Source organism: Prionailurus viverrinus, chromosome B2, assembly GCF_022837055.1.
Source record: "Prionailurus viverrinus isolate Anna chromosome B2, UM_Priviv_1.0, whole genome shotgun sequence".
Classification (NCBI taxonomy): Eukaryota; Metazoa; Chordata; class Mammalia; order Carnivora; family Felidae; genus Prionailurus; species Prionailurus viverrinus.
This window is the reverse complement of record NC_062565.1, coordinates 125,131,359-125,144,184: the sequence shown is the minus strand read 5'-3', so window position 1 is coordinate 125,144,184 and position 12,826 is coordinate 125,131,359. Positions and strand designations below refer to the sequence as shown.

General features: G+C 43.0%; 1 protein-coding gene across 4 annotated transcripts in view; it reads right to left on the bottom strand.

The window, feature by feature from the left end:
• Positions 1-12,826, bottom strand: part of ARFGEF3 (ARFGEF family member 3) — a 188,144-nt gene that overhangs the window by 134,690 nt on the left and 40,628 nt on the right. For all 4 annotated transcript variants that reach the window (XM_047859292.1, XM_047859295.1, XM_047859293.1 and 1 more), the window contains exons 3-4: positions 8,352-8,433; positions 4,532-4,663 (exon numbers count right to left, since the gene is read on the bottom strand). In XM_047859292.1, coding sequence (XP_047715248.1) covers positions 4,532-4,663; positions 8,352-8,433 — 214 coding nt within the window. The remainder of the gene's footprint in view (positions 1-4,531; positions 4,664-8,351; positions 8,434-12,826) is intronic.

Below are 12,826 nucleotides of genomic sequence, written 5' to 3'. Positions count from 1 at the left end.
CTAATCCATTTCTAAGGTAATCTACCTACAGAAAAACCTTTCTGATTCTACGGTCCGGATACTCGATTTGCTCAAGCTATAAAATTTTTATTTAGATCCCAGGGCCATTTCGATAAATCAAAATTGCCTTTTCTCCCCCTGCTGTTAGATAGTAAAATCCTGTAGAACAGGTCTTAGACTAAGTGATCTAACCTAATTTAATTTGTCAGAAGCAAGCACCACTGATTTTTTTTTTTTCTTAACCCTCCAATTACAGGTCTAGGGCCTTCTTTCTAAATGGGGACACTGCCATCGGAATCCTGAGTTCCATTATTAGTTAGTTAGTTTAATCTTAGGGAAACCTCTAAAAGAGCAAACCATATTATTTTCTCTTCCGGAATTTAATACAACTGCTACATACCTACTCTGAAGAGTGTGACACAGTTCAATTTCTCATGTTTACAAACACTAGCAGATAGCAATATGTGAGCAAAATGCATGGCGTAGCTTTTTAAAATAGAGCACCTGGGGTTTGTCATAAAAATGTGCTACGCTGTGTTTAGACAGACATAAATAAAAACTGCATGGTGTGGCTTTATCGCTCCTGAAGTGCATACCAACGTTTGAAAATGCCTACCGTATTTCATGTTAAAACATTTTCTAGTACCTACAAAATATTTATCTCAAATGACTAGAAGAGTTTTACAGGAAATGCCCGGTTTAGATCATTTATCACGAGAACGAGCTATGTAGAAGCATCAAGGATAAATATACCTTTCACATGTACTGGGAATCCAGCCTTTCTTTGAGGACTCATCCAATTCTCTTTGTTCAGTGTAATTTTAGGGAGAACAAGGGGCAAGAACATTTTAATATGGTAATGGTATTGGCAAAACAAGGGTTTATTTGAGAGTTTTTACAGGGCCATCATAAGTATTATAGAATCACAAGATAAAAGGGTACATGCTTTGAAAAGTACTAAAGTTACCACAGAAATTCTTCCAGCATAGAGACAGGGTATGAACATTATTATTATTTCTAAGCGAGAAATGCTACAATTTGGATAGGTCTTCGTATGCAAATAATCTAAATGTCAGAAGTAAATGACCATGGAGCCCTCCCTTGTGGGCCAAAGTAGTCAGACCGCTATCTCTAAAGTTCCATTTGGGGGGCACCTGGGTGGCTCAGTCAGTTAAGCGGCCGACTACAGCTCAGGTCATGATCTCGAGGTCTGTGAGTTCGAGCCCCACATCGGGCTCTGTGCTGACAGCTCAGAGCCTGGAGCCTGCCTCTGAATCTGTGCCTCCCTCTCTCTCTGCCCCTTCTCTGCTTGGTCTCTGTCTCTCTGTCTCTCTCTCAAAAATAATAAACATTAAAAAAAATTTTTAAAAATAAAAAAAATAAAGTTCCATTTGGTATGAATAATAATAATATCACTCTAAAGCATAGTTACCTCATCATTTATGTTTTAGCTGCTTAGCTCAAAATGTTTACCTAAAATAAAAGTATACTATAAGAAAATTAGCTTAGGGGCAGCTGGGGTGGCTCAGTGAGTTAAACGTCTGACTTTGGCTCAGGTCATGATCTCACGATTCATGGGTCCCTGCCCCGCGTCACCTTCTGTGCTGACAGCTCAGAGCCTGGAGCCTGCTTCGGATTCTGTGTCTCCCTCTCTCTCTGCCCCTCCCTGTTCATACTCTGTCTCTCTCAAAAATAAACATAGAAAAGAAAAGAGAAGAAAATTAGCTTAAAGCTAGGTTTGTTGTGAGCTGAAATTTTTCCCCCAAATTCCAATGCCTAAATGGTTAAAAATAACAACATCGAGCAAAGGCCCTTATATTTTTAAGCATTTTGGAGATCTAATTATAAAGAACGGCAGGTCTGATTATGGCCTTCTTTTTTCTGACAATGCCTTATTTCTTCCCAGACATTAACAACGAGTACCAACGGCCTATTATGGTGTCACTAGAAAGTCGATGAAGATGGATTTTCCAGCATTTCCAGGAGAGTTAACATGTGTCAACTCCTGTCCCCAGCAAGGCTAGCAGAAGGCACTGCTGGGCTGCAGGTAGGGAGCGAGCGTAAGTTTTCAAAACAGGTGTTACTGTTGACACAACCAGCAGACATTCTGCTTCTCCAAGGCTTTAAGAAGAATACGTACTTTTAATTTTTAAGACAAATTTGTGGATTCCATAAAAAGGTATATTCCTGGGAGAATATCCAGAATAATGGGAAATCTGTGAGATAGGTCTCTCAGCATGATACCACAGTTCACCCTCCAGTATACGGAGACTAAGAATAGGACGACTCAACAGACTGGACTTGGACGCCACAAAAGTGATTAATTAACACCGCAGTTGGCCTGGCCTCTCAGTGGCAGCACGGAGGAAGTGGAAAAGTAAAATAAGCCTAGAAGTGGTTGCTTTTCAGTTCCTATGACTCCAGAGCTGCCGCACGTGTGTCAGAGGACAGGGCAAAACTGTACATTTTACAGAATCAAAGAGAGTTAAAGACGATTAAGATCTTAAGGATCATGGGGCGCCTGGGTGGCGCAGTCGGTTAAGCGTCCGACTTCAGCCAGGTCACGATCTCGCGGTCCGGGAGTTCGAGCCCCGCGTCGGGCTCTGGGCTGATGGCTCAGAGCCTGGAGCCTGTTTCCGATTCTGTGTCTCCCTCTCTCTCTGCCCCTCCCCCCGTTCATGCTCTGTCTCTCTCTGTCCCAAAAATAAATAAACGTTGAAAAAAAAAATTAAAAAAAAAAAAAGATCTTAAGGATCAGTTAGCTCAGAGATTTTCAACGTTTTGGTGTTTAAGGATATTTCTAGATTAGAGCTCCTGGGTGGCTCAGCGGGGTGAGCATCCGACTCTTGATTTCGGCTCAGGTCACGATCTCGCGGTTCGTGAGTTCGAGCCCTGTGTTGGGCTGTGCTCTGATAGTGCAGAGCCTGCTTGGGATCCTCTCTCTCCCTTTCTCTGCCCCTCCCCTGCTTGCACACACATGTTCTCTCTCAAAATAAATAAACTTTAACAACAAAAAAAAGAATATTCCTAGATGCACCCACTGAGATTATGACTCAGCCGCAGCAGGCAGGAAGTAGTGGGAATATGTAACACTTCTAAAGCACCTGCTTTATGCCAGATACTGTGCTAAGTTCTTTACAAATATCACTTATTTAATTCTTGCAACAATCCTACTGGGTAGATGCTATTATATCCTCCATTTTAGATATGAGGAGACGAAGGCACAGAGTGATGAAGGAATCTGCCTGAGGATGCCCCAATAGAAAGTGAGTAAGTGTTAAGTATTCAAACCCAGACAGGCTAGCTTCAGAGTCTCAGCTCTTTGTCACTCCACTAAATCACCCATGGACTACGGGCTATGGTGAGGCCCAAGGCATTAACAAAATGTCATCACTGAAATCATCTTTTCTTTTCTGAATGGAGAAACTCACACCCAGAAGAGTGAAATCTCTTATCTAAGACAAAAATCCTTCGTGCATTTTCGGGAAGAAATCAACCATTATACAACACCCAACTGTTCTTAAATATTTCTCTATGCTTATTCCTCTAGGGATGCCTAGGCATTTAATAATGCCAAATGAGGGGTGCCTGGGTGGCGCAGTCGGTTAAGCGTCCGACTTCAGCCAGGTCACGATCTCGCGGTCCGGGAGTTCGAGCCCCGTGTCAGGCTCTGGGCTGATGGCTCAGAGCCTGGAGCCTGTTTCCGATTCTGTGTCTCCCTCTCTCTCTGCCCCTCCCCCGTTCATGTTCTGTCTCTCTCTCTGTCCCAAAAATGAATAACCTTTGAAAAAAAAAATTTAATAATGCCAAATGAACAGATGGCATTATTAAAAGCCAGCCCAGGGGTTTCAGCTGTGATTTTCTGACCAAGGTGCTGTTCTGGACACAGACTTCCATCCTCTTCTGCCCAACTCACCGTTCATTCACAGGAAATGACACGTTCCAGAGTCAGCATTAAGGGCTCCAAATCATGGTGATTCTCAAGGGAGGGAAAAGGGCAGGGGAAGGAGAGATACCATCCCCCAAAATGGTAACTGAAGATACGGTTCATGTAATTTGAGGATGGAAAAGAAAGATGTGATTGTGATATGGTTCCTAAGGATGGTGTTCCTGTCCCTAAAGTGTCTATTCCAAAGCCTTAGTATGTGGGAAAACATCATTAGGTCCTCGCTGTGTTTTAACACAAACAGGCAGCCGAATATCCGGAATGATCAGGTCTACCCTAAGCTGGACCAACTCACGTACATTCTCGCAAAAAGTGATAAACACATCACCTAACAACATTAGACACGCAGGATCAGGCCCAAAATCATACGTGTCACTGAAAAGTTACCTTTTTACTCAGTTGTCATTTCTGTTCAGCAATCCAGGTAATTCTGGGGGACCATAAGCAAGGATAACCATGCATTCCAGATGAAGGGGGTGCCAGCATGACCACAGCGCAGAGGCATTTTCAAGGTAACAATGAGGGCGGGGGGGGGGGGGGGGCGGGGGGGTTAGCTCGTTCCTGTTCTAATGACGTCAAACCAACCTTCATCACTTCCACCTGCAGGTCTTCATGGAGGGAAGGCGTCACTTTCACGGCATTCAGGATCTGATTGAGCAGCTGCTTCTCATCAGAATCTGTTTCCATGGATACAAACCTCTCTTCTGACAGAAGCTTCTGTAAAGAGGCACAAGGCAGTGATCACAGATAGGCTTCCCCCCTGCTGCCTCATTCTGTTGTACCTTAGTATGTACTGAGGGTAATTGTACTCGGGAGCCACGTAGGTGGAGGCCGGTAGGGCAGAACTCATGCCATGTGCCAGTGAAAAAGAGAAACGCATCGAACCCTTGGTCAACAGTTTGGGCAAAGACCTTTTGCTGCTATTAGGTAAGTCATTCTAAATAACACAGCAACCATTCAGGTCACGTGGTTGGTGGGGGCGGAGGATGAATGTGCCCGGGGAGGGTGGGGGGGAATCCGGCACCTTACAAAGGTCACATTCACGCACACCCTTTCTGAATGTGGCTTTGTCACAGGAAAGGAGAAGGTCTTGTGGTCGACAAGTTCACTTTTCAGAAAAAGTTTACCTTTTTACTTTACCAAAGAAGCGCTCACGAATTCACACATCTTCATGCATTTTCAGCAGAAAACAAATCCCACAAAAACCGAACGAGAGGACATTCGCTTTCACGAGGTCTCTCAGGAAACGTTACACCTCGCAGCTCTTTTGTATTTGGGGACAACTCTTATTTTCTAGAAAATTCTATCTTCGATTGTACCACAACCCGCCTCCCTACCACTTCTAAATCCTTCATCTTTCGCCGGAGCCACAAGGACTAAGCTAAAATATCTGAGGTCAGCTATGAAGTCCACTTCAGTCTTTTCTTCTCTATACGAGACCTCCTGAGGCATCTTTAAATGTTCTTGGTGTGATACGGTTTCATAAATACTCTCCTGCTTGAGAGTATGCGGCCTCCAGAGTGAATGTCACACATTAGGGGTGGTCCGACATTAAAGAATAATGCAACCAAGAGTGCCCCCTAAGGTCAACTGTGAACTTTGGGTGATTGTGTGTCACTGTAAGTGGATCGTTGGCCAAAGTGTACCATTTGGGGCCCCTGGGTGGCTCAGTCTGTTAAGCATCTGACTCTTGATATCGGCTCAAGTCATGATTACATGGTCATGGGATGGAGCCCCATGTTGGGCTCCGCACCGAATGTGGAGCCTCCTTGGGATTCTCTCTTTCTCTCTGCCCTCCGCCCCCCCCCCCCAACTTGTGCTTTTTCTCTCTCTCTCTCAAAATAAATAAATAAACTTAAAAAAAATGTACCATTCTGGTGAGTGATGCTGTTCATGGAGGAGGTTATGAACGGGTAGGGTAGGGAGTATATGGGAAAGCTCTGCACTTCTTATCAATGTCACTATAAGTCTGACATTGCTCTTAAAAAAAGGAAAAAAAGTCTTAAAAATGTTTAAGATGGCAGAAGGGAAAGGCAAAAAGAAATGGGGTCTTCGGTGGCACCACTGAGCTGTTGAATCAGACCTAGAACTGACCACCACCAGAATTCTCATTATGTGAGATAACTAAATGGGTTTATTGCCTAAAACCAAAAACTGAAAAACAGCAATGTATAATTTTAATTATAGTCTCGGATCAAATGAGCTTAGCTGCAAGTCACAGTACGTTCTATGCTGACTTGCCCTGAAATCCTTAATTCTCATTCACCAGGGCTTCAATTAAGCTATTCTTCCCATTCTGTCCCGAGGCAGTCCATTTTTGAGACCCTGGTGAAAGATTCTGTATTTGTCCCTTTTAAATTTGTCCTCGTCCCGTTCAGAGTAGAGCCGCAGCGGTGAAGAACTTTTGGAATTCCGATTCACCTTGGGTAAGGACTCCCTCTTGTAGCAGAATGTCACTGCAGATCCAGAACACAAGCATTTCGAACCTTCTTAGGACTGCCTGACCTTCTGGCCATATCCTTTCAAAAGAGGTTTTTTCACTACCACACAGTGCATGCCAGGTACCCCAGAGTTAAAGTTGACATTCAAACCTGTTTTTACTTAAAGTGATAAAGACTGCAAAGGCCTACAAAAGTGCCTACACTTGACAGTAGGTGACAGACGGTGGTAAGAATACCCAGTGCCCACTCATTAGAATTAACAGATAAAGCAAGACCTTAAGAACATGGTTCTGTAAGCTTAGAGTGTCTGGGGGTTAAGAAATAACTACATGGGAAATCCATACAATATTAGAGAAAAGGAAACACACAGGTTAACACAAACTCCTATTCATATTCATGGCTGGCCCAAGGAGAAAACAAGGACTATTTAATAACCTTGACAGTGTTTAACAATGTCGAATACTGGGCGCCTGGGTGGCTTGGTCGATTGAGTGGGCAACTCTTGATTTCAGCTCAGGTCATGATCCCGAGGTCATGGGATTGAGCCCTGAGGTGGGATCCTCAATGAGCATTGAGCCTGCTTGGGATATTCTCTCTCTCTCTCTTTCTCTCTCTCTCTCCCTCCCTCCCTCCACCCCTCTCCACATACATGCATGCTCTCTTTCTCTCTCTCAAAAAAAAAAATCTAATATTAACATGTACATTATCTAATTCCAATCCACTGGAAAAAGAAGAGTCTTAGTTTTCTCATTCATATGTATTGACTTTTTTTTTTTAATGTTTACTTATTTATTTGACAGAGGAAGAGACAGAGAGACGGGGAGAGAGAATGCCAAGCAGGCTCTGTGCTCTCAGCCCAGAGCCAGACGCTGGGCTTCAACTCACGAACCATGAGATCATGATCTGAACCTAAATCAAGAGTCGGACACTTAACCAACTGAACCACCCAGGCGCCCCATCAGAGGTATTAACTCTTAAGAGGCATTAGGGACTTCTCTGGACTTAAAGGATGAAATAATACATACTAATGTGAAAAAACATCTGACAAATGCTACCCATCCATGGCCACACTGCATAAACCCCATAGGCTTGAACTACACAGTGCTTTGTCACTTAGAAACCAAACTGCTTCAAAGTCAATGCATTTATATAGCCATCACCTTTGCACTGTTCGAATTAGACCTATTACATATGGTGTAAAATATACAGGAGCAAATGCTCAGAGAAGGAAAGTGTTCAAGCAATCTGAGTTTTGTTGTCTTCTTTTCTTCTTTTTTTTTTTTCATTTTAGAGAGAGAGAGAGAGCATGTGAGCAGGGGAGAGGGGCACAGGAAAAGAGAGAGAGAATCCCAAGCAGGGTCCACATCTAGCATGGAGCCCATTGTGGGGTTTGATCCCATGACCCAGGCATCATGATCTGAGCTGAATCAAGAGTCAGACTCTCAATGGACTGAGGCACCCCTGGCTTTTCTGATCACACCAAATTTCTTTTTGGCCCTCCAATTTTGCTCTGGAAACAAAACACATGAGTTCATTCACTAACCTAACTGTAAAATGGAAAACAAGATAAAATCTTTCCAGTTTACTATTAATTCTCCTTACGCAGAACCACAGATGTTGAATTTATATAAGATTTTAGAACTTGAGATGTTTCACGGGGGATCAAGAGATCCTGGGCTCTCCTAAAGCTGGCCATCCTCCAAAACATTTCATTTCTATGCGAGCCTAGCTGGGTCCCCAGGAATCAGTATCAGATGACAAAGGCTCAGCAAGATAATGCGATCCACAGATAAACGCTGGTAAATGTAAGAAAATCCTCTGTCCTCTGTGGTTATTACCTAGTTCAATCAAATTGTGGTCTGGGTCTTTGACAGCTAGTATTCAAAATGTTAAGTATTTGTTCTTTCAACGCCAAAGTAGCCTGTCAATTTCCGTCACCTGACTGCACCCAGTGAGAGCCTTACCTGTATTCCTGCCAAGGCATGTTGGGCCAGTTTCACATTCTTGGATTCCAAAGCCAACTGGAGAGGTAGCAAGCATTTCTCCCTGGCAAACACATAAATAAGGACAACAAAACACATGAGCTCAGCAAAGCTGGCAGTCAAATGATTGAAGCCTTATGTACACCCACTCCCAAATGCTGTGACACACATACATAAAAACTATAACCAACGATAAAAATGCACAGGGACCTAAAAAAGCCACAGCTAAAGAAATATGAACAGAAATGATAGCATATCAGCACTTGCCTTGGCTACAGGAAGAGCCAACACAAGGACTCTCAAACAATTGTTTTGACGCACAAATTATTACATGGTGGGATTCTTACCAGTCCATGAACATGCCTTGCTCTTTCCTAAATATACTTGCTTATACCCGGTACATCTGGGGCGAACAAGTCTAGAAAGCACCATTAGAATAGATTTCTATGCCTTGCTCATGCCTCTCTCTTACCTACAAAGAGAATGCATCACCACCACTACTGTGCCTCATCAATATAAACTGAAAGTCTATTTTGTCAGTTTCTCTCCCATTCAAAATGTTGCACAATCATTTATAATTTGTAAATTTGCTTTTTAGCCTCCATCAGGCAGATCTGAATTCTGTGATGGGTTCCTAATAAACATGTTTCCAAGACAGAACGATAAAGAAAATAGCAACAGCTATGACCAATGAGAAGTACCTAGTGCCATGGGAGAGATGAAAAAGACCTATGTGGAGAGGTACTTGGGGTATTTTTAAAATATTTATTTATTTATTTTGAGACAGAGTTAGAGAGCAAGCAGGGGAGAGGCAGAGAGAGAGAGAGAGAGAGATAGAGAGAGAGAGAGAGACAGAGACAGAGAATCTCAAGCAGGTCAGCACAGAGCCTGATGTGGGGTTTGAACTCATGACCTGAGCCAAAATCCAGAGTCAGACACTTAACCGACTGAGCCACCCAAGTGCCCTGGATATTTTAAAGCTTAAAAACAAATAAATGGGGACTAAAATACGTTAGGAATAAACCAAAAGGGCTACCAAAAAAAAAATCTTTCTGTTAGAACATTCACTCTAAATAATTAAACAACAGTCCAAGAATTTTAATCAACCTGTTATTTCCCCATGGAGCTATACTGGCATAACCAATGAAATGTTCCTTAATTTTACCAGGTTCCTCCACCCCCACTTTAACTGCAGCAGTATCATTTTTATCTACTCAGCATAAACCGAAAGATTGATTGACTTTAGGGAGTATAAAAGCTATAGGGTAAGACTATAAGATTTCATCTTTGGAGAAATAAGGATCACTGTTGTAGAACCCAATGAAACACAAAGTTAATTATAGCTTTGATTCCTTCCTATCTGTCCGGCAGCTCTACTGCTTTTCTATGGAACCTTCCATCAGCAGAACAAAGACAGACTCCACCAGAAAGAACATCCACCTTCCCAATCCTTCTCACCTCTCCCCTCACCAACCCAATGCTGCAATAGCCTCTTTTACGTGACAATCAATGAACTCCACAACCATTTTTCATTAGACACATCCTGTGACAGATGGGTAAGTTACCCAACTGTGTTACTTCCAGCGGGGTGGCTGGAATTTTGTCACCGTACTGTTATTACCAGCTTCACTATCATTACAAGACACACGCGTCTGTACCCTCAGTTAAAGCAGGAGTAGTTGATTTTTCCAAATTCGTTTTTTCTTTTGTTTAATCATAACCAGTTTATAAGCTGGAAAAATTAACCGGAAGGGTGAAAGTTGAGAAGTAGGAATGAGAGGCAGATGGAGTATGAGCCAGAATAACCACAGAATTTCACCTATAAACCCTTGAAACAATCAAATTTCCATCAGGATTCATTCACTGTGAAAGATCTTTCACATTCAGAGTGAGATCTACCAGTGAAGGCGCAGGACCAATGAGCGAGCATGAAGGCCCGTAACTCTTACAGCCTCGCAGCTTGGGGAAGGGCAAGTCTCTGTCGAGCGGCCGTGTGCTGAAAATCCGTAAGTATCACACATTACTCACTAAGGGCAGCAAACAAGAGTGGAGACCACATTCAGCAAATAGGGCACACCTGGAAATGCTGAACCTTCTGACCTTGGGAAGCAGCATTATGTTTGCATACAAACAGTTGCAGACTCTGTTGTAGGTAATTGATGAATCATGGGAATCTACCCCCCAGAACAAGAGCACATTGTATACACTGTATGTTAGCCAACTTGACAATAAGTTATATTAAAACAACAACAACAAGAAACAAAACACTGCAGACTCCTATTGCTTTGCCACCTTCAGAAATAGTCCGTGAAATCCACATTCCACCTTCTCATCTAGATATACATTCACACGATTTATCTTCAGACCTCAGCCAGGTTACGAACAAGTGTGAGGGCCACCAGGTTGCACCCCGATTCTAGAGGACATCACTGATTGGCTTGCTCCCTGTGCTAGTCTTCTTGGTCACCAGACAGGACTGAGAGATGTAAGTGGTTCCACTAGGCTTTGGTTGACTTGAAAGGTATCAGAATTTGGTGGAAAGAACATGGGCTATGGAATCACACAGAGCCAGATTCAAACCCTAACTATAAGTTGTAGAATCCCAATCAAGATACTTAACTTTGTTGGATATTAGCTTCCCATTACATAAGAAGGGCAACTGAAGACCAACCCAGCAGGACTGCAGTAAGGAGTACAAATAATACATATCAGGGGCTGGCAAATTTCTTCTGTAGATAATAAATATTTTAGGCTTTCCTGTCCATAGTGTCTCTGTCCTAAGTACTCAGCTGTACCACAGCACAAAAGCAGTCATAGATAATACACAAATCAATAAACAGGGATATGTCCCAATAAAACTTTATTTGTAGAAACAGGCAACAGGCCAGATTTGGCCTATAGGCTATAGTTTGCCCCATCCTGATATAGACAAAGGCCCAGCACAGATCGTGATTTGCAGCACAGGATAATACGATCTAATCTTCTCACAGTATGCAGAAAGATTTTGCACAGGACGTGGAGCTAATTGTCCTGGGAGGGTTTTGGCAAAACCAAGCTTTCTTCTAGAGAGAGATCTTAGACTACCAAGATGTCTCTTAGAAAATAAGTGTTTTGAGAAAGTAGATAGATTTCATCTAGGTACTGAGCCAAGGCACTGCATCCATCCAAGCATCTATTCAACCAACATCTGAGTGCCTTATGTACGCAAGGCACCATCACGGGTGCTCAGAAAAATCTGGCCAGAAACACAACAGAACAGGTACTTGCTTTCATTTCATTCAAGGAATGAAATGAGGAAAAAATAAAATTAGCACTTACTTCTGTTTCGTGTACCTGTCACTTCCACCTTAAAATAGGTGTTTTTACCCCATTTTGCATTTAAGAAAATGGACGTTCAGAGAGGTTCTACAGCCTGTCCAAGGCTACACAGCTACAATCTATTAGAGGCAATCCAAATGTAAATCCATCTGACTCTCAAGCCAAGTTCCTTCCAACACCCTTTGGTCTCAAAAGATCTGAGCAGAGTTAGAATAGATTTGTTTCCTAACCTTTTTGGGATCACAAGCATAAAATATCTGGCACAGGACCCTCTTCCTAGAGAAATGCAGAAATCATTTCAGAGGACTCATGAGTCCCCCAAACCCCAATTTCACATGGATCCACGTTGAAGGCCCCCTGACCTCAAGGGAAAGGACCCTGCCCAACATGGCGGATATTTTGGTGTGTCAAAGAGAGTCATGTTCCCTGACTGGGCTTAGAGTTCCACAAGGATAGGCTTTGAAGTGATGTTATGCTGAGCCTGGGGCAGAGAAGTAGGTTCTTTGCGGGGGGGGGGGAGGGGGGTCCCCCCCGCAGAAGACAGGAGGTAAGGGGAATGACTGTCTTTAGCGTTCAAGGTATCTCCTCCCCTCAGACCCAGCAGAGTCCCAAATTAGCATCACAAGCCTCAGTTCCTGACTCCAACAGGAAATGAACACATGGGAAACGAAGCTCATGGGGCACAAATGATTTCCTTGTTTGCCCTGTGATACCATCAAGATCCCGATGCCCTGGTTTTGTGTGTGTGTGTGCGTGTGTGTGTGTGTGTGTGTGTGTGTGTGTGTGTGTGATTTTAATAAAAGAAAATACAGGCCTGTTAATTAGGTCTCAGGATGAAATTCATAATGGAGATGCGAGGCGGCACACAGTCCCCTTTGCACATACTGTATTGGAATAAATCATCTTTTGATCTTTCTAGATGCTGCCTCATTAGGAAAAGGGCATACCAAAAATCAATATTCAGTTACATTAAGTGATTATTTTTTATGCACGGGCATGTGCAAGGTCCCTCTTGCCTAATTAAATACAGGCAGTGGCCCCAGGTTTCGTGTCCTGACATGTGATTATTTCTTAAAGAAGAATTAGTTGTGTTGCATATGCATGAGGAAGACGTCATCCCGGGACACAGCCTGGTATGT